General features: G+C 41.8%; 5 protein-coding genes across 7 annotated transcripts; 1 reads left to right on the top strand and 4 right to left on the bottom strand.

Annotated features, from left to right (window-relative positions):
• Nucleotides 1–4135: 4135 nt before the first annotated feature.
• Nucleotides 4136–14070, bottom strand: LOC105703399 (E3 ubiquitin-protein ligase UBR2). 2 transcript variants are annotated; one of them, XM_012431796.1, is made up of 2 exons: nucleotides 13826–14070; nucleotides 4136–12587 (listed from the first exon to the last, which is right to left on the bottom strand). In XM_012431796.1, the coding sequence occupies exon 2, from the start codon at nucleotides 12547–12549 to the stop codon at nucleotides 7162–7164; it is 5388 nt and encodes a 1795-aa protein (XP_012287219.1). In that variant the 5' UTR covers nucleotides 12550–12587; nucleotides 13826–14070; the 3' UTR covers nucleotides 4136–7161. The 2 variants fall into 2 exon arrangements, with proteins under 2 accessions (XP_012287219.1, XP_012287228.1); XM_012431805.2 differs by lacking the exon at nucleotides 13826–14070 and adding an exon at nucleotides 13507–13817.
• A 631-nt stretch (nucleotides 14071–14701) lies between these two features.
• Nucleotides 14702–17397, top strand: LOC105703425. Its single transcript, XM_012431817.1, has 7 exons — nucleotides 14702–15839; nucleotides 15938–16099; nucleotides 16158–16307; nucleotides 16388–16613; nucleotides 16685–16774; nucleotides 16848–17153; nucleotides 17222–17397. The coding sequence occupies exons 1-7, from the start codon at nucleotides 14794–14796 to the stop codon at nucleotides 17348–17350; spliced, it is 2109 nt and encodes a 702-aa protein (XP_012287240.1). The 5' UTR covers nucleotides 14702–14793; the 3' UTR covers nucleotides 17351–17397.
• A 377-nt stretch (nucleotides 17398–17774) lies between these two features.
• Nucleotides 17775–19902, bottom strand: LOC105703432 (mitochondrial ornithine transporter 1). Of its 2 annotated transcripts, none has more exons than XM_012431830.2 (6): nucleotides 19605–19902; nucleotides 19040–19130; nucleotides 18685–18921; nucleotides 18401–18564; nucleotides 18060–18332; nucleotides 17775–17978 (listed from the first exon to the last, which is right to left on the bottom strand). In XM_012431830.2, the coding sequence occupies exons 2-6, from the start codon at nucleotides 19125–19127 to the stop codon at nucleotides 17799–17801; spliced, it is 942 nt and encodes a 313-aa protein (XP_012287253.1). In that variant the 5' UTR covers nucleotides 19128–19130; nucleotides 19605–19902; the 3' UTR covers nucleotides 17775–17798. The 2 variants fall into 2 exon arrangements, with proteins under 2 accessions (XP_012287253.1, XP_012287263.1); XM_012431840.2 differs by lacking the exon at nucleotides 19605–19902 and adding an exon at nucleotides 19412–19594.
• Nucleotides 19903–20331: 429 nt separating this feature from the next.
• LOC105703856 (zinc finger protein 271-like) lies at nucleotides 20332–22990 on the bottom strand (the record flags this gene model as incomplete). The annotated part of the gene is given in 7 exon segments (XM_023432866.1): nucleotides 20332–20857; nucleotides 20985–21065; nucleotides 21152–21420; nucleotides 21499–21660; nucleotides 21765–21869; nucleotides 21938–22864; nucleotides 22932–22990. Coding segments are annotated over 6 exon segments (1743 nt in total). The 3' UTR covers nucleotides 20332–20571.
• Nucleotides 22991–23155: 165 nt separating this feature from the next.
• Nucleotides 23156–25809, bottom strand: LOC105694534 (zinc finger protein 2; the record flags this gene model as incomplete). Its single annotated transcript, XM_023432867.1, has 7 exons — nucleotides 23156–23681; nucleotides 23809–23889; nucleotides 23976–24244; nucleotides 24323–24484; nucleotides 24589–24693; nucleotides 24762–25688; nucleotides 25756–25809. Coding segments are annotated over 7 exons (1884 nt in total), but the record flags the coding sequence as incomplete, so codon positions are not given.
• Between the last annotated feature and the right edge of the window lie 5 nt (nucleotides 25810–25814).

The following is a 25814-nucleotide window of genomic DNA, read 5'->3' as shown; positions in this document are numbered from 1 at the left end:
TACGAGCAGCCTCGGGCCCGGTGGAACGTTAGGGCCGAACGAGCTCCTCCTCTCCTTTTTAAGGAATACCCTGAAGAAACGCCTCGCTCGGTTCTGGAACGAGTTTTTGCAAATTCCCTCCGCGAGGAACACCCTTGGCCAGTTTTCAGTCTTTCCGCCGAAGGCATGCAAATCGCCAGTGGACGATACTTGGTAGGGTCTAACGACGGTCCGAAGAGGATAAAACTCCCGATAACACCTGCCCAGGACCTTCGAGACACGATTATGTCCCTGCGTCCATTAATGTTGTTTTTATGATGTAAACATGCTTAAATGCAAAGCTGGGAATAACTATTTCAATTGAATTCATTTATCCGAAGGGTAAAATGCCATTTTTTATTTCGTATTTGAAGTAAGAACAGAAAAGCCATTTTGGATTTTCTATATTAGATAGGTTTAAAGAACTATTTTACCCAGTTCTACTTAAACGTAGCAGAAGAATAAATTCGTGACAACCTTTCCGTTATTTCCTTAACCATAAACAGTGACACCGAATGACTACCGACGTCAAACGAACGAATGGTTTCGTTAAAGAAGCAAATAATATAATATAGTAAATCCGTGATTTCGGTAAAAGAACGGGTATATTTATTGACCAAACCGATAATTTCATTGAACGAATTATATTCGTTCCAATTCATCCACCCGGAATAATAACTCCGGGATATTGTAATTTTTCCCGAGCAGGTCGTTAAAGCAACGAGACAACCTAGGGACGTACTGGCACAATTTCTTTATATTACATTTAACGGCGTCGTTTCGATTCTCCGTGGCAAACCTAACCTTAGCGACGCCGCCGAGCGTGGCTTTGATTTCGCTAACGAGAGAGGGCTCTCCGCCCCACTGAGTAACGAGAGGAATTAAAGAAATCAAAGGGAAACGGATATCTCTCGCCAAAGAAGTTACACGCCGGCTCGGAAGAGGTTATGTCACTTCTGTGTGTCTTCCCCGCGCACTCGAATTTCGATTTCCGGTAACGGGAAACCTCCGCGAGATCGCATCGCCACCCGCTAGGTGGGAATTTATGAGTGAAGTCGTCGCCATTTATATTTTCCGAAGCACCTTAGATTTCAAAATCATTGCAATTTCGATTATAACGGAATGTTCTATTGAGAAAAAAAAATTCGCCACCCGCTAGATGGGAATTTACAAGTGAAGTCGATACAATTTATATTTTCCGAAGCACCTCAGATTTTAAAGTCATTGCAATTTCGATTATAACGGAATGTTCTACTGAAGGGGAAAAAAAATTCGCCTCCCACTAGGTGGGAATTTACGAGTGAAGTCGACGCCATTTATATTTTCCGAAGCACCTCAGATTTCAAAGTCATTGCAATTTCGATTATAATGGAATGTTCTACTGAAGAGAAAAAAAAAATTCCCCACCCTCTATGTGGGAATTTGCGAGTGAAGTCGACGTCATTTATATTTTCTGAAGCACCTCAGATTTCAAAGTTATTGCAATTTCGATTATAACGGCATGTTCTACTGAAGAGAAAAAAAAATTCGCCTCCCACTAGGTGGGAATTTACGGCTGAAGTTGACGCCATTTATATTTTCGGAAGCACCTTAGATTTGAAAGTCATTGCAATTTTGATCATAACGGAATGTTCTACTGAAGAGAAAAAAAAAAATTCGCCACCCTCTAGGTGGGAATTTGCAAGTGAAGTCGACGGCATTTATATTTTTCGAAGCACGTCAAATTTCAAAGTCATTGCAATTTTGATTGTAACGGAATGTTCTATTGAGGAGAAAAAAAAATTCGCCTCCCACTAGGTGGGAATTTACCAGTGAAGTCGATACAATTTATATTTTCCGAAGCACCTCAGATTTCAAAGTCATTGCAATTTCGATTATAACGGAATGTTCTACTGAAGAGATAAAAAAAAGACCCCACCCTCTATGTGGGAATTTGCGAGTGTAGTCGACGCCATTTATATTTTCCGAAGCACCTTAGATTTCAAAGTCATTGCAATTTCGATTATAACGGAATTGTTCTACTGAGGAGAAAAAAGAAATTCGCCACCCACTACGTGGGAATTTGCGAGTGAAGTCGACGCCATTTATATTTTCCGAAGCACCTTAGATTTCAAAGTCATTGCAATTTCGATTATAACGAAATGTTCTATTGAGGAGAAAAAAAATTCGCCACCCGCTAGGTGGGAATTTACAAGTGAAGTCGACGCCATTTATATTTTCCGAAGCACCTCAGATTTCAAAGTCATTGCAATTTTGATTATAACGGAATGTTCTACTGAAGGGAAAAAAAAATTCGCCTCCCACTAGGTGGGAATTTACGAGTGAAGTCGACGCCATTTATATTTTCCGAAACACCTCAAAATTCAAAGTCATTGCAATTTCGATTGTAACGGAATGTTCTACTGAAAGGAAAAAAAAATTCGCCTCCCACTAGGTGGGAATTTACGAGTGAAGTCGACGCCATTTATATTTTCCGAAGTACCTCAGATTTCAAAGTCATTGCAATTTCGATTATTACGGAATGTTCTACTGAAGAGAAAAAAATTCGCCACCCACTAGGTGGGAATTTACGAGTGAAGTCGACGCCATTTATATTTTCCGAAGCACCTCAGATTTCAAAGTCATTGCAATTTCGATTATAATGGAATGTTCTACTGAAGAGAAAAAAAAAATTCGCCACCCTCTATGTGGGAATTTGCGAGTGAAGTCGACGCCATTTATATTTTCCGAAGCACCTCAGATTTCAAAGTTATTGCAATTTCGATTATAACGGAATGTTCTATTGAGGAGAAAAAAAAATCGCCTCCCACTAGGTGGGAATTTACAAGTGAAGTCGACAAAATTTATACTTTCCGAAGCACCTCAGATTTCAAAGTCATTGCAATTTTGATCATAAGGGAATGTTCTACTGAGGAGAAAAAAAAATTTCGTTTTATAAACTCCAAAAATGTACAACATCGGCGAAAACAAATGCGCATTGCAGGGATAACTGAGAAGTCGAGCTACGCAATCCCGGATTTCTCAGTCATAACTCGTTCGAATCGGTTTCTTCTGACAAAATTGCGTTGCGATTGATACGCGATTGCGAGGACGAGGTTAAGAAAATGGCGCCGGATGACCCAGTATAGGATTTTTAAAAGACCGTTAATCGAGGCGCAGCTCTCCTCGAATTCGATTACGATTAAGTAATCGATGCCAGGCTGCCTCGATTAATGTCGACAGATAAGATCTTGGTCACGAGCAGATCTAAAATTAAATCTCGAGGATATTTCCGAACGTTCACCGATTCCTGAGTCCTACAAGGAGATGCATTTCCGGTATTCGGTCACTTTTACGGCCAAGTTCGTTGTTTCCGTCCAAGTGGCGATAAAGTTAGCCTACCGAGGAGAATAAAAATTGTCATATCCGTAGGATTATAAAATTAATAAAGAATTTTTAGTTCATCGGTGTAGATTAGACTCGTCTGCGAATGGACAAATCGCCCGTTTCCCCTGAAACCAGTCAATTAGGTCATTTCCTCGCATTTAATTCGACCGAACGGTGGCCGGAATTTTCTGCACTTTCTGAAGAACTAATCCGGAAATAAAACTTCTTTAAGCCGTCGGTTGGCGGGGAAAAAGTGGCGGATCTTCCGGTATCGTCCTCGAGATTAAAAGGGCCATTAGGTCTCCTTTTCGGCCATTCCCAGCCAGTTTCTGGCATCGTTCGGGGTGCAAATTATTCCCACTTGAGAAAGGCAAAAAGGCAAGCATCCTCAAAACAGACTGTTAAAAACCAGAGCAAAGTGGTCAACTTTAACCCTTTCGTTACGGCAGCCCGCTCTGCCGGTATAATGTTACTGAACAGGGCACCGCGCCGAAAATTGTAAACATTGCACGGCAGTAGTCTTCGGGGTTCACCCTTACGTCTTTCAACGCCACCTTGGCATTCTCTTGTATGTACACTATTTTAAGAGTTACATAACAACTGTTTCGTCGTATTGTATGAGAAACATGATGATCTTTTTTGCCGACTAGAGTCGGCGCTCGTACACCAGGTCGTCACATGGATGCTGATTATAGTCGGTGCCTGTAACGAAAGGGTTAATGATCTATGTACAAAGCCAGTGCTCGAAGTGTCCGAATAACATCTTTTATTTTAACTCTACCAGATCCACACCGAGTCATAGAAATGTCAAAGTCTTTTATACGGCGTTCGTACGCAGAAACACTAGCTTTATTACTAGTCAAATAAACATTATTAATAAATATTTCATCGTGAAAGACTTAGGAGTAAATTAATTTAATTCGTTAGAATTAAGTTTCGTTACGAGTCCAGTTAGTACGTCTTGTTAGGTGATGGACGAGGCTGTGCAAAAGCGAGTTGCAGTAGGTACAGCCAGCAGCGTGTTACATCTACTGAAAAGAATATTTTATCGTTGGTCTTACCGAGACAATTAAGCAGACTTTATTAATTTCCTGTGCCCTTTGGCCTTAGACGACACGAGTCACAGGGTACATCTGCAAAGAGTGGTGGTTGCAAATAAACGTTCAACTACCATTGTGCCAAAAACACGGTGAAGATAATGAGAACCAACCTTTCGCAAGTACGTCGTAATTACCCCAGCGCGGCTCAAAGTCAGTACTAGTCATGAAAACGCATTTTCTGTAGTTTAATTCGTTCCTTTTTCTCTTTTCCTCTTTAATTACACGCCACACTTTGGCGGCAATACCGTCATATCTTAACCGTCGAGTCAAACTCCCTTCCGAGTGCGAGGCACTTAAACCAAATACAACGAAATCTACATTAAAAAGTAATTAGCTAGTCGGACAGTTATTAGATACTTTTTCATTAACGAAGCATTTTTACAGAAACATTGTTTTGAAACAAACCTCTAAAGATGATTCATTAATCTACCGTCGCTATTCACAGAATCGTTACCAAACTTATGTATAAATCACGTCGCAACAAAAGTCAAAACCTAAGAAAATGGATTAATAAGATTGCTTTGAAATCAAAAACGACAAGACATCTCGATGCATTCGAGGACTCTCTCTACGCTAGACGCACGAGTCGAATTCTATGGAATCTATGACAGAGTGTACAAATTTAAACGGAATTCCTCGTATGGTCTGGCATCCGCTTTGGATAGGTGTACATAAATCGATAAATCACAGACGGTCACCCCCGAACGCAAACCCGAGATACAACAACATTGCGACCAGAGTGGGATACAACTTCTTTGCCACGCAAGGAAACTTGGCCCGTCTCTCGTTCTCTCTCTTCTCTAACAACTCTACCGGTACGAGTAAAAGAAGTATCGTACGAAATAAAATCTATATATATGTAACATGATTAGGTACTAAAAAAGAGGGTGATGTTTGATATAAAATAAAAACAGGGGAGAAAAAAGAAGTAGATGGTCTAAGCGAGAAACACGCACATGCGTACGATCGCACGAAACGTTTCCTTTGTACATGTCGAGGTTTCGAGGTTAGGTTATCGCCGACGTTACACTTGCGCGTGTTTAATTAATAATCACTAACAGCCGGTGCGTCCGCACTTGGCCGCTCGTGCCGACCCGAGCGGGCTCTTTACAATAATCACCACTTAATAGTCATTAATCGTTCGTTAAGCGCGTAAATCCGTTAAATCGATCAGTCGACTCTCGCACGTCGTCGGAGCCATTGTGCGCGAGCGCACGTCTAGGCCCCCCAACGAGGATCCGCCATTACGAAATCGCCTCGGCGAATCTATAAACAAAAACTCAGAGACACTCTCATTAGTAATTATAAATCAATGTTTAATGGCTCCAGAATAATTTACACGACAATCGAAAGGGGTCTCTGGGCGAACCCTGAATTAAATGGAAATTGTGATGTCGTCGACACTTTCCGTCACTCTCTCTCTCTCTCTCTCTCTCTCTCTCTCTTTCCCCCTCTGCGACGCGCGACGCGGCGTCGCCCTCTCTCTCTTTCACTTTCAATATACAAACTAGCCCGCCTCTCGAAATAAATAATCTTCCATGATTCGCGCATCCCGTAAGACGAATTCGAAAGGACGCTCTCCCTCGACGATGTAATACTAGAAGCTACGCTCGCATATCGGTAAATCGTAATTTCATTAATATTTGGTAATATATGTATAACGCGCACCGTAGAGTGGCTCTAGTCCTCTTCAGGGTGATCGGCCAATCGCAAAGGTTAGCGTCACGGCGCAAAGTGGTCCTAGCTCGCTTCGGGGCGAAGAGATCGTAACAGAAGACGAAATTTACCACGAGAGGTAAAATTGTACCTCGACATTAATTAAAGTAAGCAACCTAACCTATAAAACGCGTAAGAGGCCAAAGTTTAAGGCGATACGAAAGGGTCATTCCAAACATATCGAAACGTTAAAATGTTTACAAAACTTTTCTCCAAATTGGGCGTACCGAATAATTTGAAACCTTCCAACGTGATCAAGGAGGTTCCAACGAAGGTCTTGAAACTCACGAAATTTGATTTTCAAGAAGAAACGATTTTTCTCGGAAAATCAAATTTCGTGAGTTTTAAAGCCTTTATTTGAGCTTCCATAATAGCGTGTTAAAGTTACAAATTATTCGGCCCACACAGTTTGGAGAAAGGTTTTATAAATATCCTGACTTTGTCATATGCATATACGACAGTTTTATATCACCTTAATCATTTCCTTCTTAGTACGGCGAATAACTAGAATTTGGAAGGAAACGCGAGGTCCAACGATGCCAGTGGGGCGATATCGCTGGACGACTTCGTGGCTGGGTCGGGCCTTGTCGAGCCCCTCGAAGAGGTCCCTGAAGAGCGACGCCGTTCGCCGGTGGTTCAGATCAGATCAGAACGACTAATTCCTTCCTCTTCCAGTACGGTGAGCGCAAGATTTCGAAGAAAACGCCATCCTTCGACTCGAGCGGGCTCTCCTTCGCGATGCCACCTGGTGGAGCCGAGATTCCTGGACGATTCGAAGACCGCGACCTGGAGGTGCCCTCGGAGGTTGATTTTTCCCCTCTTGTCGGTGCGGCGAGCTCAGAATTTATAAGAAAGCGCGGGCCTCCGGATGAGCCCCGAAGAAGGTCGTCCTACTCTGACCCGGGTCCGGTGGTCGCCACCCTGGAGTCCGCGGAAACGAGTCCGGTGTCTCCGAGCCGGGTTACAAGTGGTGCCACTGGGTGGACATGAGGTTGCTGGACGACTCGATGGCCCTGGCGATGGCCTCGTGGAGGCCGTGGCTGAGCCAGACCTGGTTGAGCTGCCTGTAGAGGTCCCTGCAAAGCCTGAGGGGGTTCCCCCGCCTGAGACCCTGGTCAGTCTCGCCGTACTCGTCTAGGTAGGGAGGCCGCACGAAGCAGCCCCTGTTGGGGCTCCTCAGATAGAGGACCTCGCACTCGCGGACCCTCAGGAAGACGCCGACCCCGGTGCCGCACTTGCTGGCATGATAGGTGCACGCGCCCACCATGGTCTTGTTGAGCTCGGTCTGGCAACAGTAGCTCTGGGAGCAGAGCATCTCCCCGCACACGAGGCACATGGTGGGGTTCCTGGAGTCCTCGCGGTCGCTGTTCGGGCAGATGAACAGGGAGACGGTGTTGATGAGCTCGCTGTAGTCGTCCGGCAGCTCCACCAGCTTGTTCACCCTGAGAGGGTCCTTGCTGACCGGTATACAGTCCTCGTCTGCGAGGTAGGCCTCTACCGTGGGATTGCTCCTCCAGGTGGCGGCCAGCTTGAGGACGTCGTCGAGCCGCGCGTCCAGGAGGTCACTGCAGGTAACCGGCAGCCCCAAGTATTTACAAATGTTTTCGTAGGTGTCCTCGCCCTTCCTGGTGAGCTCGGCGGGGGCGGGGACGTCGGTGACGTACCGGAAGAAGAGGGCCGAGCACCTGAGGAAGGGCATGCAAGACTCCTTGACCCTGCGCCAGAGGGCCGGGGCCGCGTGTTCCTCGACCTTTAGTCCCAAAGTCTTACACAAGGCCAGAAGGGAAGCGTAGCTCGCAGGGGCCTCCTCCGCCGCGGGCTCGTCCACCTCCATGGGCTCGTTCCGCTCGAGGTCCATGGTGAGAAGGATCTTGACGATGAGCGACACGAAGACCAGGTAGAGGGCGTGCGACTCGGAGACGCCGCCGGTGATGACCGGGGGCGGCGTCGAAGTATCCATGTGGAAGAGGTTCGGCAGGGAGACGACCAACGGGACCAGGACCCCGAAGGCGTCCCAGTGGAGGACGCTGGCGTCGTCGTTGGGGTTCTCCAGCAGCATCGTCAGCAAGGCGAGAGCGTGATTCCCAACGACGTTCTCGGTGCTCGAGGAGGAGTTCCCAGAACCGCCGTTAGGGAACGTGGACCCAAGTATGGCGGCGATCCGGGCGAGGCCCTCGAGACTGTCCCGTTGCCTGGAGGAGAGGGCCCCTAGGAGCGGCTTATCGGTGTCCTGGAGAATAAAATCGATCGCGTGGATGGTATACGCTGTCGACTTCCAGGTGAGCAAGGGTACGCGGGAGTCGCCCTCGTGGGGCTCGACCCCCAGGCCCTTGGTGTACGTCGCCTGAGCGAACAGCTGCACCATGGACACCAGGTTTTTCGAGAGGGTCGGACCCGGCTGGTTGTACATGGAGAAGACGTCGGCACTGGGGATGCCCAGCTCCTGGTAGGCGATCTCCTCCGAGGTGGGGCTCTGCCGCCCCTTCGAGTCCTCCTCCATGGTCTGCACCTCCTCCTCCGACTTGGAGCCCCGGTCCTGGCTCTTCTCGGCGACCTCACCTGTCGCGGATTTGGTCCCTCCCTTCGTCTTACAGTCCAGGATCGCGCGCAGGGACTGCAGCCACTCGCTGAAGCCCATCTCCTCCTGGTTGGACGTCGAGGGCTGGATGGTTCCCATGGCCGGCAGCAGAGGCAGCACCGTGTTGCTGAGGCACTCGCACAGCGGGCACAGGTACTCGTGCTTCTCCACGTCGAAGCTGGCCGGCTGCCTCAACCGGTACGGTCGGCGGTTCTCCTTGGCGAGGACGTTGTCGAAGTACTTTTGCCAGCATTTGGCATGCATCACGTGGCCGCAGGTGCTGGTGTGCGGCGAGGCGCCCAGCTTGTACGACAGGAACAGCGGGTCCGCCTCCTCGGTGTTGGCCCTGTTTTGGCAGAGAACGGTGGACTGCTGAACGAAGGCCGCCAGGACCATGGCCGGGCCCGACGCCGTCACCGTCTGGTCCTCCTGGCACAGGATGCAGGTGTAGGCCTTCTCCTCGCACATCCGCCTCGTCTGGCTCTTCCCCAGAGCCACCGACTCTTCTTGCGTGAACTCCCCCAGGTCCATGTTGGTCCCCCGGTCGCTGCTCCGGTTCACGTCCGCCGCTGCCTCCTCGAACAGCTTGGCGTTCTTCTTCATGAAGAACTTCTGCATGGCTGCCATCTGCGCCATGATCTTCGACCGCTTCTGGGCGGCCATCTTGGTCCTCCACTCCTTGGTGGTTTTGTTGGCGGCCAGGTAGGAGGTCTGATCAGCCGGAGACGAGCTGGTGGTCTCGGAATTGGTCGACTCCGCCACGGAGGGGTTCACCTCCGCCCACTTGGCCAGCACCCAGGTAAGCAGGTCCTTGTGGGCCTCCACCCGAGGGCTCGTAGACAGGTCCTTCAACAGGTTGTAGACGCTCCACTTGGCCGCCCACTCCGTAAAGTCGAAGAACGGATAGTACCCTGACTGCTCCTCCTGCAGGGCGTAGCCGATCAGGTGCAGGACCTTGTGCACCTGCGGCTCGGAGAAGCTCCTGGCCTTCAGGTTGAGCGCCCGCTCCAGTACCGTCAGCATGATGTGCATCATGACGTCGCACTGGAGGAGGTTCACCACCAGGTTGAACGCCTTCGTTAGCTTCGGGAGCTTCGGAGGTGGACAGCACTCCAGCTCCCCCAGGGCTTTTCGCCGCTTCCTTTGGGCCTCCTCCGACTTGCTTAGCTCCTCCTTCGTGTAGTGATAGAAGAAGACGTTGTACTCCGAGTAGAGGTGCGGCTTCAGCTCGTAGACGCCCTTCCCCATCGAGGTCTGCGGCGACTTCTTGAAGTCCGCCACTTGGTCGATCACCCTCTCCATCCCGGTCTCCTCATGGACGTTGTCGGGCAGGGTTTTGTTCAGCTCCGAGTGCGAGAGCGGCTTGATGCAGAGCTGCTGGATGATCTCCTTCTTCAGCCTTTCGTCGTTGTCGACCTGCGCGACCCCTGGGACGTGTCTCTCCCCGACAATCGTGATCAGCAGCCCCAGGAACTCCTCCACCAGGTTGATAGTCTGTCGGATGCTGTCCTCCTCGGGGTTCTTCAGGGTGTTGGCCTCGAAGTTCGGGTCGGCCCAGTTCAGGAGATTAAACTTGTTCAGGATGTGGATGAGGAACTCGCTTCCCTCGATTAGCGAGGCACCGACCTGCAGGAGAACGATGTCCCGGTCGAGCATCTCCGTGCGGCACTTGACGTTGTGATAGAAGTAGAGCTGGTTCAGCAGGGAGTACCCGTTTCTCCTCCACATGCCGGCGTGTACCTGGGAGATCATCGCCTGGGCCCTCAGGACCGGCTCGATGATCTGCTCGGGAGTCGGCTTGCTCGAGGTTGTGAACTCGTTGCTCTGGAAGTAGAGGTTGTGCCGTTCCAGATAGAGGAACAGGCCAGCCAGGAACCTGGAGAGCGGCAGGTGGATGGAGACCGGCTCGGAGGCTACGTCGTACTGCAGACACATGGCCGAGTGGTTCCCCAGTTCCCGGATCTGCCCGGGCCCCGGGTCGTCTCCCGGCAGCTCGGACAACTTCCTCAACACCAGTCTGAACGCCTTCACCAGGACTAGCTTGTCCGAGCCGCACCACTCCAGGACGAGGCTGATCACCGGGGAGAGCTTAATGTGCAGGTTGAACGCCGACTCCCATTCGGGCTCGTACTCCATGTGCTGGCCGACCTGTCTGAGCACCGCATCCATGCACTGCATGCTGCAGAGCAGCGTCAGGAACAGGGCGACCCCTTGCAGGAACCCGCGTCGAAGCTCGTCTGTCCAGGTGTCCGGCTTGGCGCTGAGCAGGTGTCGCAGGTCGTACAGGACGTATTGAGCCCTTTTGAAGGACGTGTTCGGAGTGTTCCTCTCGAACTCCAGCTTCCCCGCCGCGTTGCACCGCCTGGAGCTCTCCGAGATGAACGTGTTCAGGAGGATGAACAGCACGTCGTGGTGGGCGATCAGGTGGTGCGCGAGAGTCGGCACCGTGAACAGCTGCACCGAGAGCGACACTATCGAGAACGAGTGGTCGTGGTCGTCCCTTATGAAGTCCTTCATCACCGAACCGTAGTTGTTGGTGAACACTATGGCCAGAGCCTTCTTGCTTTCGTACTCCATCAGCATCCCGGAGATGAAGAGTCGGTGCCAGGCCGATCGAGCCGACTTCCACAGCTGCGAGTCCCTCATGAGGATGCCCTCTACGATGGAGATCTCGGGGAGCTTCGTGTTCAGGGCAACGTTGCTGAAGAGTATTCGGAAGCCTTCGCAGAGGCTGATGAAGTGCTGCAGCCAGGCCAGCAGCTTCATGGCGAACATCTGGTGGGCCACCACGTGGGCGTGGACCACTAGAACCTTCAGGGGACGACTTCCATGGCGGGAGGTAAACTTCTCAATGTCCGACTTCAGCTCGTTACAGTGCTGGAAACCTGAACACTTCACTACGGCTCTGCCTTCGCGGTCTATATTCGTCACAAACTCCACTGCGTCCCTTTGGGAACACTTGATCACTCTGGTTAGGGTACTTATCACTTGTTCGAAGGTATGGGTCTCGTCGTTAAACAGAACGGTGCAATAAGTGTCGGATGTCGAAGAGAGGGAGAGGAAGTCCACTTCAGTCTCTTGAAGACGCAGGTCGGCGGGTAGACTCGGGGTGTGGTCCAGGGATAATAGTTCGTAGCAATATTTTAGAACCGCTTCGAAGGTAACGTTTGCCCTCTCTACGACGTCTTCCGGCAGCTTGTTGACAGGGGACTTCTTAACCTGAGTTCCTGCCAGGTGTATGTCACAAAAGGGTTCGTTCTTCCAGGCCTCGGTGTCCCCACAGTCACAGCAGCCTCCCCCACCCGACGTTCCCATTTTGTATTTGTGATTACGATGTGCCGACTGCTTGAAGCAATTCACGCACAAGACGCAGGTTGGGTCCAAACCGCATTCCCTGCAGCTGTACGTTGGCTCGCCCATTTTGAAAACTCTGCCGCAGAAGGAGGGTGGGTTGTCCATTTGACTGAGTTTTTTCAGGACATCTTGTGGATTGCCATTGCATATAAACTCTTCCAGGGTATCGAAGAGTATGTCGTGAGCTTCTATCTCGTCAAAACACCACTCCAGACAATTGTCGTTCGGCTCTGGACTGTACATTTTTGGAACCCAGATTCTCCAGTGTTCTTTGAAGTGGGTGCATGATAGTATCCCTTTGCTCATCTTGTCCATCCAATAGCTGATGCATGGTTTACTGGAATTTCGTATCGGCGGGGGAAGTTCGATGTCCCCGATCGCATCCTCGGGATGAACCTGCATGTTTTCGTTACTCATCGTTCGATATGCGTATCACTGCTGGTCAACTATGAAATCTGGAAACATAATCGAGCATTGAGATGTACACATCTCAAAGATAGAATAAACAATTCTATAGATTTCTGATAAACAACTCTCTTTTTCCTTTCAAAATTTCTGCTATTTTCGATCGGCAAAATATATTTTTTTCAAATGAGAAATGTGATCATAATGTTCCACAAGAAAATTCAGGATGCAACTTGATACGCATCATTGCCCATAAATAATCCAGTTGATGTTAAATCTACTTTGTTATTTCTATATCGTCAAAAGTCTACCAGTTTTTCGGATCCTTTTTTTTTACCAAGTTTGAAATTTAATTTCTTTGACCCTTTAATTTTAGACCTGCCTGAAATTCATTGTGCAAGGATGATCAAAGTTGGTTCTAAAATAAATATCCATTAATCGTCTCGTTCTGAATGAAATTTTGAACACAAATATTGAAGAACCGACGTGTAGATATCATATGTATACAAAAAAAAGCAAATCAATATTTATCCGACTCAGTCTTCAAACTGCACATAAAATAAATCACAGCCTACAGAAGTAGAAGTAAATATATTACTAAACTGAAATAAATTAATCCATGATAATGCGAAGGACTGACATCTAGATTTTTTTTTCAGTTTAACCAACGCACAATAAACGAGTGAAATTCTCCCACAAAGAGAATGTTTTTGAAGATCCATGAAACAATCATCAACGAATACGAACCGTTTCAATCTACCCAACATCAGAAAACGTTACCAAATTGGCCATAACTTTTTCATAATACGATGTAAAGTACTTTGTGGGCGAGAGCACGAAGATGCCGGAAACCATCTCCAAAGAAAAAATGAGACAATGGAGAGACACGGACGAATGTTGTCGTCCTTCCACAGCCTCCACATATGGCAATCGAGAACGAAGGAATGAAATCGAAATTCTCATACTTACAAAGAGAATCCTCCTGAAGGCCGAGGAAATATCCATCGACGAGCAAATACCATTTAAACCGACTTGACGTCGAACGACGTTTCCAACATGCCCTCTCAAGTTCCGCGTGGAACGACGCAGAATGACCGTGCAGGTGAGATTAGAATATTTCCAGGCCTTGTGAAAGGTAGCAGTTTCTTTTGAAGAATCTTCGCACGGCGGAAGCTCGACTGACGTGACAAGTCAAAAAGAGCACCGAAAGCTCTCGTCTTTGAGGAACGCACAGTTGGCTTTCTACTAAACTGTACTATTTTTAATCACTTCCGAGAGTAGTACTTACTGGTGTGACGACCAGGCCAAGGTTATTAAAGGTACTCGAGAGCTCTTTGTTTCGCGTAACTTGGAACAATTCCGAGATGCCGTGGCCGTGGGGTGCATTCGAGTTATTGCCCGGCTGGAAGATCACGCGCTCGAGCGGTTGCCGCGCATCTTTAAGTATTACCAGTGAACAGCCCCTGACATCTCGATGCGAGAGAATGAGAAATGTTATCGCACAGCTGCTTGGACAATGCACAAAATGGCCTTCGCCACGAACTTCCACGGATCAGAGGTCTCCGAGATGAGGAATCGAGTACGACTTCGAGTGCCGATCGTGGCACCATCTGGCGGAAATGCGGAACGCCATTTTTCAGTTCAATGGGCCCCCACGTGACAGGGATAGTATTTATAAATTAGAGTGATATTCCCGATGTCAAGATATTTTTTAGCTGGAAATTGTGTCCCTTTAATTTATGATTCCTCTCTTGCTCGCGATGATTTTTTATTTCCGTAGTTTGCGTTGCCTGCCACCCGTATTGATTTAAAAATACACAAAATGTTATGAAGTTAGGTTACCTGATTACTTATGGCTTGTCCATCTATTGGCCGTTTAAAAAACTAAAATCTTCAGAAATACAATTAAAATTTTCACGCAGTATAATAATCATTCATAGTTTGTTGAAATTATTGAAAATTACTTGAACGTTATTAAAGAATTAGATTCCCATAAATTCTTATAAATTCGCATGGGATTTAATCACTGGTTGTATTCTCGTTCTCGATTATATTATCCGGATAATGTAACTGTGAAAAGCAGTAGGTGGCAGCAGATCACGGTAGCGGCGAAATATTTGGGATAGACACTCTTATAACTTTTTATTGTCATGGCTCTGCGTATCCAGTTGAGCTAACCTAAACATTTTTCGTAACCTGTACATACATACCATGTGACAATAATCTATCAGAATTTCATCTCTGAAATATTTAATTATGTTTCCTACAAGCATGAAGACTATCTTGAACATGCGTTCGAGTTTACCAGCTTTGCTCTTATCTTCCATAAGCTGTCATGCAAAGCACCAGTGTTTGACAATGTCTATGCTTCGTAATGGTTTCATTCGGCATACATACCGTTATAGGTTTTTCCATTACGCTGGCATTTCAGGAAACTCTAGACTTGTTAATAATATTCAACAGATACACGTAAGATGTACTCATTCTTTAGACCATTCTAAAGCGCGCTCCAAAGAAGAAGAAAATCTTACCGAAAACTATTTTGCTTATAAGTTCTTCAAATCACTGGATCGTTACCCTGATTCAATTGCTAGAAAGTATCCTTCACAGAGTGTCTATTCTGCAGATGACGTTTACAAGTTGTTTCATACTAATTGGTCTTCTGCTGAACCGAAAGACATCGCAGCTGCTTTTATAGCATTGTCATATCATGCTAAAAAGCACAAAGATGGTATTACCGACGAGAAATACAAGAGCATTCTTATAGCTTGCACCGAAAATATTAATCGATTTAGTGAAGAAGAAATCAATAATATCATTTTATGCTTAGGCCATTTTTGTCCATCTAAAAATACATGTACTGCCGAATACATGAATTTCTTCAAAGCACTTGACATGCATTGCGTAAAAGATCTTAAAACAAAATCCATCGCGAAGTTACTATACTTATGTGACGTGTGGTACAAAGCAAGGTTTTTGCATCGTGTACATTGTATAAAGCAAATACTTACAATCCTTGGTGACAAACCTAGGAAATTGTCTTACGAGCACTTAATTCAATTCATGTTCTATTTAAATCTTGCTCGTAAACCACCTATTAACATGTACGAAATTGAATATCATTGTGAGAAATTTATCGACCAAGCAACCGTTAATGAATTAGGGGTAATTGCTATGGGTTTTTTCAAAACTAGTACACCTATCAGAAATCGAACGGTACTTCATAAAATAATAAATAAACTCATGCAAAATTTGTCCGATACACATGAAATTGCACTTTCTGCAATCCTTAAACTTACAAGGTGAGTGCATTTCTCAGTTTTACTTCAATGGAGTTATTATGAGTTTGATTCTAACCAAATATTCTAAGAAAAGTGTGAAATATTGGTATTTTATACAGACTGAGCATGAACCTTTCCGAAACTTCGCTAATTCAGTTGCTATTAAGGAAGTTGATCTCAGAAGTGCCAAGGCTCTCGGTAACGTGTTTAGTACATGTTGCACATACATCTGCTTCCATACAGCTACAAGACGAGGAACTCATGGTTGAAATTATTAAAAAGTACGTATTCGGTTACTGCCTCATCTGCAACTCACGATTAATATTCTTTTGATTTTAGAGTTATGGAGAATATAAAGGAGTGCCGAGTAAAAGACTTAGAAAGGGTAGCTTTTGCAGCGTGCACATTCAATTACCCAGCTACGCATCCTCTTTATCAATATATTATAGCGGAATTTAGTGATCCTAAGCGATTGGAAGAGATTCAGAGGTATATGCAACCGTAACTCAGTTTTTCTTTTATACTTGAAATACTTGTTTTCATTAAAACACTGATTTAATGTAATCCAGGTATCCAAAGAGTCTTTCATACAGCTTACTTTTCTTGTCGCAAGTTAATCTCTACCCAAAACATCTGATAAATATAATGATGGATCCCAAATTTATAGAAAATTCGTATGAAAACGGGAAATCAATCGGTAGAGAATATCTTTCTCTAGATTGCAGTATAGAAATAGAGGTCCCTGATTACACAGGTCCAAGACTCGATAGTAAAAAACGCAAATCATTGGCAAAGGTAAAGTAAAAAAGGTCAGATATTAATATTCTTGAATTATTTTCTTACCTACTTTGTTACCCACTATACAGATTTGGACAAAGCCATCTCTGCCACTTACTGACAAAATGAAGGTACCAATAATGAACCAAACCCTAGCAGAAGTAATGGACCATTGTGCCGTATGTAATAAAGCAATTCTTCCTTTTTGCCAAGTCTTGTATAAAATTTGACATCATTTACTGTTATCATTAGGAAATATTGGAGTCCATGTCGGCAGTTCACAGCACTGTATTGCTACCACACTATAATAATCCAGACCTTGTTATCTGTTTGGATCATGAGAAGGAGCCAATTTCGCCAGGCCCTCTATTGTCACAGTATTCTTGCGAATCAATTAAATATCCCCCTGAAACGTTTAAAATTAGCGCAAGATGGATAGTGTTTGTAATAGTGGCTTATAGTGCTATGATCAAAACTGGCGAAGTCAGGAATAAACGAACTGGACTCACCATTATGAAAATGAGGCAACTGCAAAAAATCGGCTACACACCTTTCTTGGTATGCGTCTAATATTCTGTTTCTATTTAATTTATTGTACTTTTTAATAATAGTCATACATTCTACAGATTTCGAGTTCAGAGTGGATGAGTATAGGTAAGAATACTAAACACGAGTATCTGCGAAATATCATTAATAATTTATACTACGCTTCAAGTCGCAACGTCGACAAAAATGTACAGGAAATGATACCTTAATGTGATATTTTTTGTACAAAGTAATAAAAGTGATGCTAAAAATGCAACTCCACCTCATGGCTTGCTTTAATGTGTTAACGAAGCATTGGCTTGTTACTAATGTCTATGAACAGTACCGAGCACAATTTTGTATTTATTTACAAAACTAGTATTATGAATGAATCACATTATTTCTTCGAACAATTAATTGTGAATGACATTTTTAATAGGGTAACAGCATTATTCGTAGTCATCTAAGATTATTTGCTTTCTTACGATCTAGAAAATAGAGATAAAGATGAAAATGCTATCAGTTTTCAAAAATGATTATTCGAACGTCAATGTACTATGCTCCACGGTAATCTTATCTGTTTTCCAATTATCACATTGGTTGACGCGACGTTATCTGCTACGAAATGTAAAGGAAATCCATCGAAACTATAAGTAATACTATACAATCATACATTTATTAATCACCTATAAAATTATGCAATAATTTTTTGCTATATTCATATGTTAAAAATAATGTAGCAGTCGCTGGTACCGTCCGTATAAGTGTTGGCTTTAATCCATTATAAAGTGCACCGATACCCTCTGTTCGTACAATGTCCTTAAAAACTACTGGAGCTGGCGTTTGCAAATTTTGTACCTTTAACACAAATGACATTTAAATTGGAATACAATTTTGTTACTACTAGTTCACTAATGATTTTTAAAAGGAGGGACTAACCTGTATTCTACTTTTGACTACGTCAGCTGGGAAAATTACCAACCACAACACTGATCCACCTACTGCACCGGCAACCATTGTCTTTTGCCATCCAATATCGTCTCTGCTTTGTCCCGGTTGAGTTAACAATTGCCTCGTGGCTTCGTAGCCTCCAAAAAAGAAAAAGTACCCAGGCATTTCTCTGGCTATTGTTGACGTTAACCCACGGAACAAGCCACGAAAACCATATTCATGAATGATTTTTTTTGTCAACTGACCAGGTCCTATTAAATTCTGACAAAAATACTGTTTAGTATTTAACTTTAAAAAAGAAGAAAAGGAAATGGTAATATTGTACTTACTACGGATTCGTTGGATACCGTTCTTTGTATCTGCACTTCCCTCATAGCTTGTAACTGACACTTTATTAGTTCTGTCGGGCAAAGTGTTAACGATGAAAAGAATGCTGCAAAAAATCCGGCCCAAGCATTACCGAGAGAACCAAGGTCTTCCACTTTTTGAAGCCCTATGGTAAAATAAAATGTTTTGCTTACTGTTTATATATCTTCTCGGAAAGCCGTACTTACGTGATTATGAATTGTAACATGAATTAAAATGGTAAAGAGAATTATGATTTAAAAATTACCTGACAAATTAGCTATGGCTTTTTGACATGCTCCATAAGCTGCAAAAAGTACTGAATTTTCAGCAACGTTTGCCACAACGGCTGGTAACGTTCCTGCATACAATCCTCTTGCAACTCCGTCCATCCTTAATGTTTTCATAAAACAATCGACCATTCCTTTATACATTGATGGAAAGGTTTGCATCTTTACTTTCACAGTATCTAAAGGTTGGCCCACGTATACTAACGCTACTCCACCTGTTTAAGATATACAGAAATAATATTTAATCTTATTGCCATGATACCAGAAATATATTAGTATATTAATTCTCATTTATAATAGCATCGTTTTGAGAATAAAATTCACAATTATTACCAAGAGAGCCAGCGATGAAATCAATGATGCCACTTTTCAAGGCAGCTACGCCATCTCGGCCTTCCGAGTTTAATGTCTCCGCCGTCATATTCTGCAAAGAAAGATCGCTCATGGAAGTCAATACCTTAAATGATCCGAAAATATTACATAATTAATGTATATTGCATGAGACGTTAACGTCATAAGAAACTTAAAATACTTAATAAATTCCTCATGTACTTGAGCTCAACTAAGGCATTAGAATGTAGTGTAAGAAATTTGTATTCGATCAAATGGTTACATAAAATTGCTTGTACATATTTCCTTCATATCCTTCATAAATTCATTACAGGAAAGATGTGTCAGCTATTAAAACAGAAATTTTCACCATACCCTTTTTTTTCAGAGTCAATCAATGTCAATAAAATAGAATCAGGCTGTACTGACCCGAATTGTTGTTAATGAATGTAACATTTCCAAAGTAAGAAATTAGACCATTTTTCCAGGATAATTCAGTGCAGTTCAGTGGCTTCGTAGAAGAGATAAGAGAATTAGATAACAAAAAGTACATTTTGATGCCATTTACCTTGTCTTCCGCGAGTTGTTCACGACAATTATCAATAAATTATTGTAGTACGTGTCTCTTTTCTTTTCTTTGTTTTTAAATTATGGTGGATTATGGGGAGCACGTGCTTCTGTCAACCTCAGGCGGCACAGCAATCCACGCAATCAAACCAAACACGTGCGCACGAGTCATGAACGAAACATATATAGAACCTAACTTTGAAATCAAGTGACGCATCACGCGCGCAAATTCCGCATGGATATCCGTAATCTATGAAGTCTCCATCTAACAAGCCCGATAATCAGTCGAGCCGAAGTCAAAGATAACGCGGAATCAAAAAATATAACGCGTGAATATGTGTACAGACCAATGATAATTGTATATTGGTACACACATACATTCGTTTACCCCTTCCACTGCAAGGCGGTCTGCATAAATATATGGTCTAAAATGTGATTGGGTCCGAGTGCCGTCAGCTCACGTGGTCCATTCAAATTTACCCCTTCCATTGCTATGCGAGGTATAGATATTTATGGTGAAATATAAGGGATTCTATTTTATAAATTCGTTTTCACTCGCCGATATCGTCGCACAGTATTCTTCATATGAATGAATAAATGCCTGTTTAGAAAGATTTAATTATAAAATAACTGAAAATTATTGTCTACAGTAAATGTCTTGGAATAAGTTGTTTTAAATGTGAGTTAGAAGTTGCCACAGTAAATCACCATTTAATTTCCAAAAATTCTTAAAATGTTTTTAATTAGAACGCTTAGTAGAAATTTTCTATATGAGAAATATATATGTACATTTATGATAACAAGTACAACGTGAGGACAAGTTCTTCAGTAAATATGTTTAAAAGTATGGCTTACGCAGTACTTCTGCAAATTTGTATCATGTTGATCACTATATTTATTTTAATAACTTATATGATCTCATTTCTCCTTAATTATACATAATGATACAGAAATAATTATCTTCTAAATTAATTCGTATCTTCATTACTGGAAGTTGGGATAGATTTCACTCGTGGTTGCCTTATACGAACATCTCCATTGGCATGTCTTGCACGATGTCTTCTCATATCACCTAGTTGTGTGAAACTAAAGAGACATATGTCACATGTGTATGGCCGCACACCATCATGAATACGCATGTGAACGTTTAAGTGAGACTTCCTGAGGAATCGCTTGCCACATTTTGAACACTGATGCTTACGATTTTCCATAGGCACATGAATCTGCATATGTGTTGTTAAATTCTGCTTGTAACTGTAAAAGATTATTTAATTGGGGGTTTGCTTTTTCAATACTTTTATGATGATTAAATTCATAACGGTAAAGTTTTACTCTATACTACAGTATTACAGTCACAGGTTTTTAAACTGTATATTCATACCTGAAACACTTTCCGCAATGTTCACATACAAAGTTTCCTTTATCATGGCGCTGAATATGAGACCATCGAGCTGTGTAACTTCTACAAAACGTATAAATTTGTCAGTTTATATTTAAATGAGCAAAATTATGATATTTGTATACATTGAAAGAGAAAGTACGATATACCGAAATTTTTTCTCGCAAATATGACAACTGTATGGTTTTTCTCCTGTGTGGATGTGTTCATGATCCAAAACAGATTTATAGGTAGCTAATTTCTTTCCGCAGTATCTGCATACAAAACAACCACTCGTGTACTGCTTCTTTGGTTGTATTCTGATGTTAGGTTCTAGTCCATGAACTTGTTGAACATGATTAGCCAACTGGCGTAATCTCTCAAATACCTCCTCACAATGGTCACACTTATGACCGAAATGCTTTGCTCTATGTACTCTCTAATAATAAATATACATAGTTATAATTTGCCAAAAATAATGTTTAAAAGCTTATATAGTACAAAGCACATATTTTACCATATTTGATAATCGATGAAATGTTCGACCGCAAATATCACATTGATGTGGCTTAATGCCTTCGTGAATAGACTGATGATGTTCCTTTAGTCTGACATTGTCCCTAAATGATCGGTTGCATAATTTACATTTGTATTTATCCCAGCATTCAGGATCATGTACCTATAAAAGCAATATTTACATAAACCATTATAAATTTAGATAAAAGTAATGCTGTAATGCTCAATTTTTTATTTCTTAAAAATATAAGATATAATATTACTTACATTACGGTGCTTTTGGTAAAATTCTTTATCAACAAATACTTTAGGACAGGCAATGCATTTGTAAATGGTTACAGAAGGATCGTCTAGCATCTCCATTTTATGTTTCTAAGAATGTAGCAGTAGTTTACAAATTTTTCAATTCATGGAAATATTAAGATTATTTCCATACTTACTCTTAAATGTCGCGTGAGCTTGTGATTTGTTGAAAAACAAATTTTACAATATTTGCATGTATACTTTGAGAACTTTTTCGGACACACATTTTCCTCGTGATTTTCCCATTGCCAGCTGTTCGAAAAATATTTTCCACACAAATCACACACAAATTTTAAATTCACCCTTTTGTACAAATTGTGTATATCTTTCTTATGTTCAAAGAGTGCATAAATTGAAGAGCACTCTACCTGACACATATTACAAGTTTTAAGTTTTGGAAGGTGAACCTTTTTATGAGCCCTAAGAAGGTCATCATCATCTACAGAAGCATCACATATATCACATAGCACCTCTAAAGAACATAATGCTAATGGTGCTGCATCGGTAACAATAGGAATATCAAAATCATCATTAGTATTTGGACTTATTGGTCTTTTAAATACTTCCTCTTTAATCTGATCGGTTTGATTTTCGCTAGCTGATTCAGCTTCTACACAGGCTTTGCAGAAAATGATATTACCACCATGAATGTTTTCTTTATGAGAAATTAATTCCTTGGATGTTTCATAACTTTTATCACACAAATTACACCTCCATTTAAGTAAATGAATTGTTTCTATATGGCTATCAAATAAATTCATATCACGGAACATTTTGTTGCAAAGTTCGCATTCTACTGGACCATTGATGTCAGTCTTCTTTATCTTTTTGATACGCATATTCAAAGCCTCTCTTAGCGTTTCTTGTATTTGCGATTTAATCAACCGTGTACTGCCGGTATCATTGTCGACAGTTTCTACAGTGCTGAGTTTTTTAGATTCATTTAATTCTGCACGTAATAAAGCATCAGCTTTCATGGAATTTACAATTAACTTGTAACTAATATTTAAGCAGTGTAAGCAACGTTTACACACATATGAAGGTAATTCATCTGTTGATAAAACCTGTAGTGGTATTAACGAAGCAGTTTTAATAAAATATTTATATCATTTTATAGTAATGAACACTTACAACAATTGGTAAACATCTGCTAATCTTTTCAGCAACTGATAGATTATTTTCAGCAAAAAATCGTCGCACAGTATTCTTCATATGAATGAATAAATGCCTGTTTAGAAAGATTTAATTATAAAATAACTGAAAATTATTGTCTACAGTAAATGTCTTGGAATAAGTTGTTTTAAATGTGAGTTAGAAGTTGCCACAGTAAATCACCATTTAATTTCCAAAAATTCTTAAAATGTTTTTAATTAGAACGCTTAGTAGAAATTTTCTATATGAGAAATATATATGTACATTTATGATAACAAGTACAACGTGAGGACAAGTTCTTCAGTAAATATGTTTAAAAGTATGGCTTACGCAGTACTTCTGCAAATTTGTATCATGTTGATCACTATATTTATTTTAATAACTTATATGATCTCATTTCTCCTTAATTATACATAATGATACAGAAATAATTATCTTCTAAATTAATTCGTATCTTCATTACTGGAAGTTGGGATAGATTTCACTCGTGGTTGCCTTATACGAACATCTCCATTGGCATGTCTTGCACGATGTCTTCTCATATCACCTAGTTGTGTGAAACTAAAGAGACATATGTCACATGTGTATGGCCGCACACCATCATGAATACGCATGTGAACGTTTAAGTGAGACTTCCTGAGGAATCGCTTGCCACATTTTGAACACTGATGCTTACGATTTTCCATAGGCACATGAATCTGCATATGTGTTGTTAAATTCTGCTTGTAACTGTAAAAGATTATTTAATTGGGGGTTTGCTTTTTCAATACTTTTATGATGATTAAATTCATAACGGTAAAGTTTTACTCTATACTACAGTATTACAGTCACAGGTTTTTAAACTGTATATTCATACCTGAAACACTTTCCGCAATGTTCACATACAAAGTTTCCTTTATCATGGCGCTGAATATGAGACCATCGAGCTGTGTAACTTCTACAAAACGTATAAATTTGTCAGTTTATATTTAAATGAGCAAAATTATGATATTTGTATACATTGAAAGAGAAAGTACGATATACCGAAATTTTTTCTCGCAAATATGACAACTGTATGGTTTTTCTCCTGTGTGGATGTGTTCATGATCCAAAACAGATTTATAGGTAGCTAATTTCTTTCCGCAGTATCTGCATACAAAACAACCACTCGTGTACTGCTTCTTTGGTTGTATTCTGATGTTAGGTTCTAGTCCATGAACTTGTTGAACATGATTAGCCAACTGGCGTAATCTCTCAAATACCTCCTCACAATGGTCACACTTATGACCGAAATGCTTTGCTCTATGTACTCTCTAATAATAAATATACATAGTTATAATTTGCCAAAAATAATGTTTAAAAGCTTATATAGTACAAAGCACATATTTTACCATATTTGATAATCGATGAAATGTTCGACCGCAAATATCACATTGATGTGGCTTAATGCCTTCGTGAATAGACTGATGATGTTCCTTTAGTCTGACATTGTCCCTAAATGATCGGTTGCATAATTTACATTTGTATTTATCCCAGCATTCAGGATCATGTACCTATAAAAGCAATATTTACATAAACCATTATAAATTTAGATAAAAGTAATGCTGTAATGCTCAATTTTTTATTTCTTAAAAATATAAGATATAATATTACTTACATTACGGTGCTTTTGGTAAAATTCTTTATCAACAAATACTTTAGGACAGGCAATGCATTTGTAAATGGTTACAGAAGGATCGTCTAGCATCTCCATTTTATGTTTCTAAGAATGTAGCAGTAGTTTACAAATTTTTCAATTCATGGAAATATTAAGATTATTTCCATACTTACTCTTAAATGTCGCGTGAGCTTGTGATTTGTTGAAAAACAAATTTTACAATATTTGCATGTATACTTTGAGAACTTTTTCGGACACACATTTTCCTCGTGATTTTCCCATTGCCAGCTGTTCGAAAAATATTTTCCACACAAATCACACACAAATTTTAAATTCACCCTTTTGTACAAATTGTGTATATCTTTCTTATGTTCAAAGAGTGCATAAATTGAAGAGCACTCTACCTGACACATATTACAAGTTTTAAGTTTTGGAAGGTGAACCTTTTTATGAGCCCTAAGAAGGTCATCATCATCTACAGAAGCATCACATATATCACATAGCACCTCTAAAGAACATAATGCTAATGGTGCTGCATCGGTAACAATAGGAATATCAAAATCATCATTAGTATTTGGACTTATTGGTCTTTTAAATACTTCCTCTTTAATCTGATCGGTTTGATTTTCGCTAGCTGATTCAGCTTCTACACAGGCTTTGCAGAAAATGATATTACCACCATGAATGTTTTCTTTATGAGAAATTAATTCCTTGGATGTTTCATAACTTTTATCACACAAATTACACCTCCATTTAAGTAAATGAATTGTTTCTATATGGCTATCAAATAAATTCATATCACGGAACATTTTGTTGCAAAGTTCGCATTCTACTGGACCATTGATGTCAGTCTTCTTTATCTTTTTGATACGCATATTCAAAGCCTCTCTTAGCGTTTCTTGTATTTGCGATTTAATCAACCGTGTACTGCCGGTATCATTGTCGACAGTTTCTACAGTGCTGAGTTTTTTAGATTCATTTAATTCTGCACGTAATAAAGCATCAGCTTTCATGGAATTTACAATTAACTTGTAACTAATATTTAAGCAGTGTAAGCAACGTTTACACACATATGAAGGTAATTCATCTGTTGATAAAACCTGTAGTGGTATTAACGAAGCAGTTTTAATAAAATATTTATATCATTTTATAGTAATGAACACTTACAACAATTGGTAAACATCTGCTAATCTTTTCAGCAACTGATAGATTATTTTCAGCAAAAA

Source organism: Orussus abietinus, unplaced genomic scaffold, assembly GCF_000612105.2.
Source record: "Orussus abietinus isolate OABI.00-Male unplaced genomic scaffold, Oabi_2.0 scaffold468, whole genome shotgun sequence".
NCBI lineage: Eukaryota > Metazoa > Arthropoda > Insecta > Hymenoptera > Orussidae > Orussus > Orussus abietinus.
This window is presented reverse-complemented; position numbering and strand designations above follow the sequence as displayed.

What these genes read in the sequence shown, in the direction of transcription:
- LOC105703425 (XM_012431817.1), top strand. Translation starts at nt 14,794, where the DNA reads ATGTTTCCTACAAGCATGAAGACTATCTTGAACATGCGTTCGAGTTTA. An exon ending in AACGCAAATCATTGGCAAAG is followed by an intron (nt 16,614 to 16,684) that starts GTAAAGTAAAAA and finishes CCCACTATACAG; the next exon opens with ATTTGGACAAAGCCATCTCT. An exon ending in AAGTAATGGACCATTGTGCC is followed by an intron (nt 16,775 to 16,847) that starts GTATGTAATAAA and finishes TGTTATCATTAG; the next exon opens with GAAATATTGGAGTCCATGTC.
- LOC105703432 (XM_012431830.2), bottom strand. Translation starts at nt 19,127, where the DNA reads ATGACGGCGGAGACATTAAACTCGGAAGGCCGAGATGGCGTAGCTGCC. An exon ending in TTTCATCGCTGGCTCTCTTG is followed by an intron (nt 18,922 to 19,039) that starts GTAATAATTGTG and finishes TATCTTAAACAG; the next exon opens with GTGGAGTAGCGTTAGTATAC. An exon ending in CGGTATCCAACGAATCCGTA is followed by an intron (nt 18,333 to 18,400) that starts GTAAGTACAATA and finishes TATTTTTGTCAG; the next exon opens with AATTTAATAGGACCTGGTCA.
- LOC105703399 (XM_012431796.1), bottom strand. Translation starts at nt 12,549, where the DNA reads ATGAGTAACGAAAACATGCAGGTTCATCCCGAGGATGCGATCGGGGAC.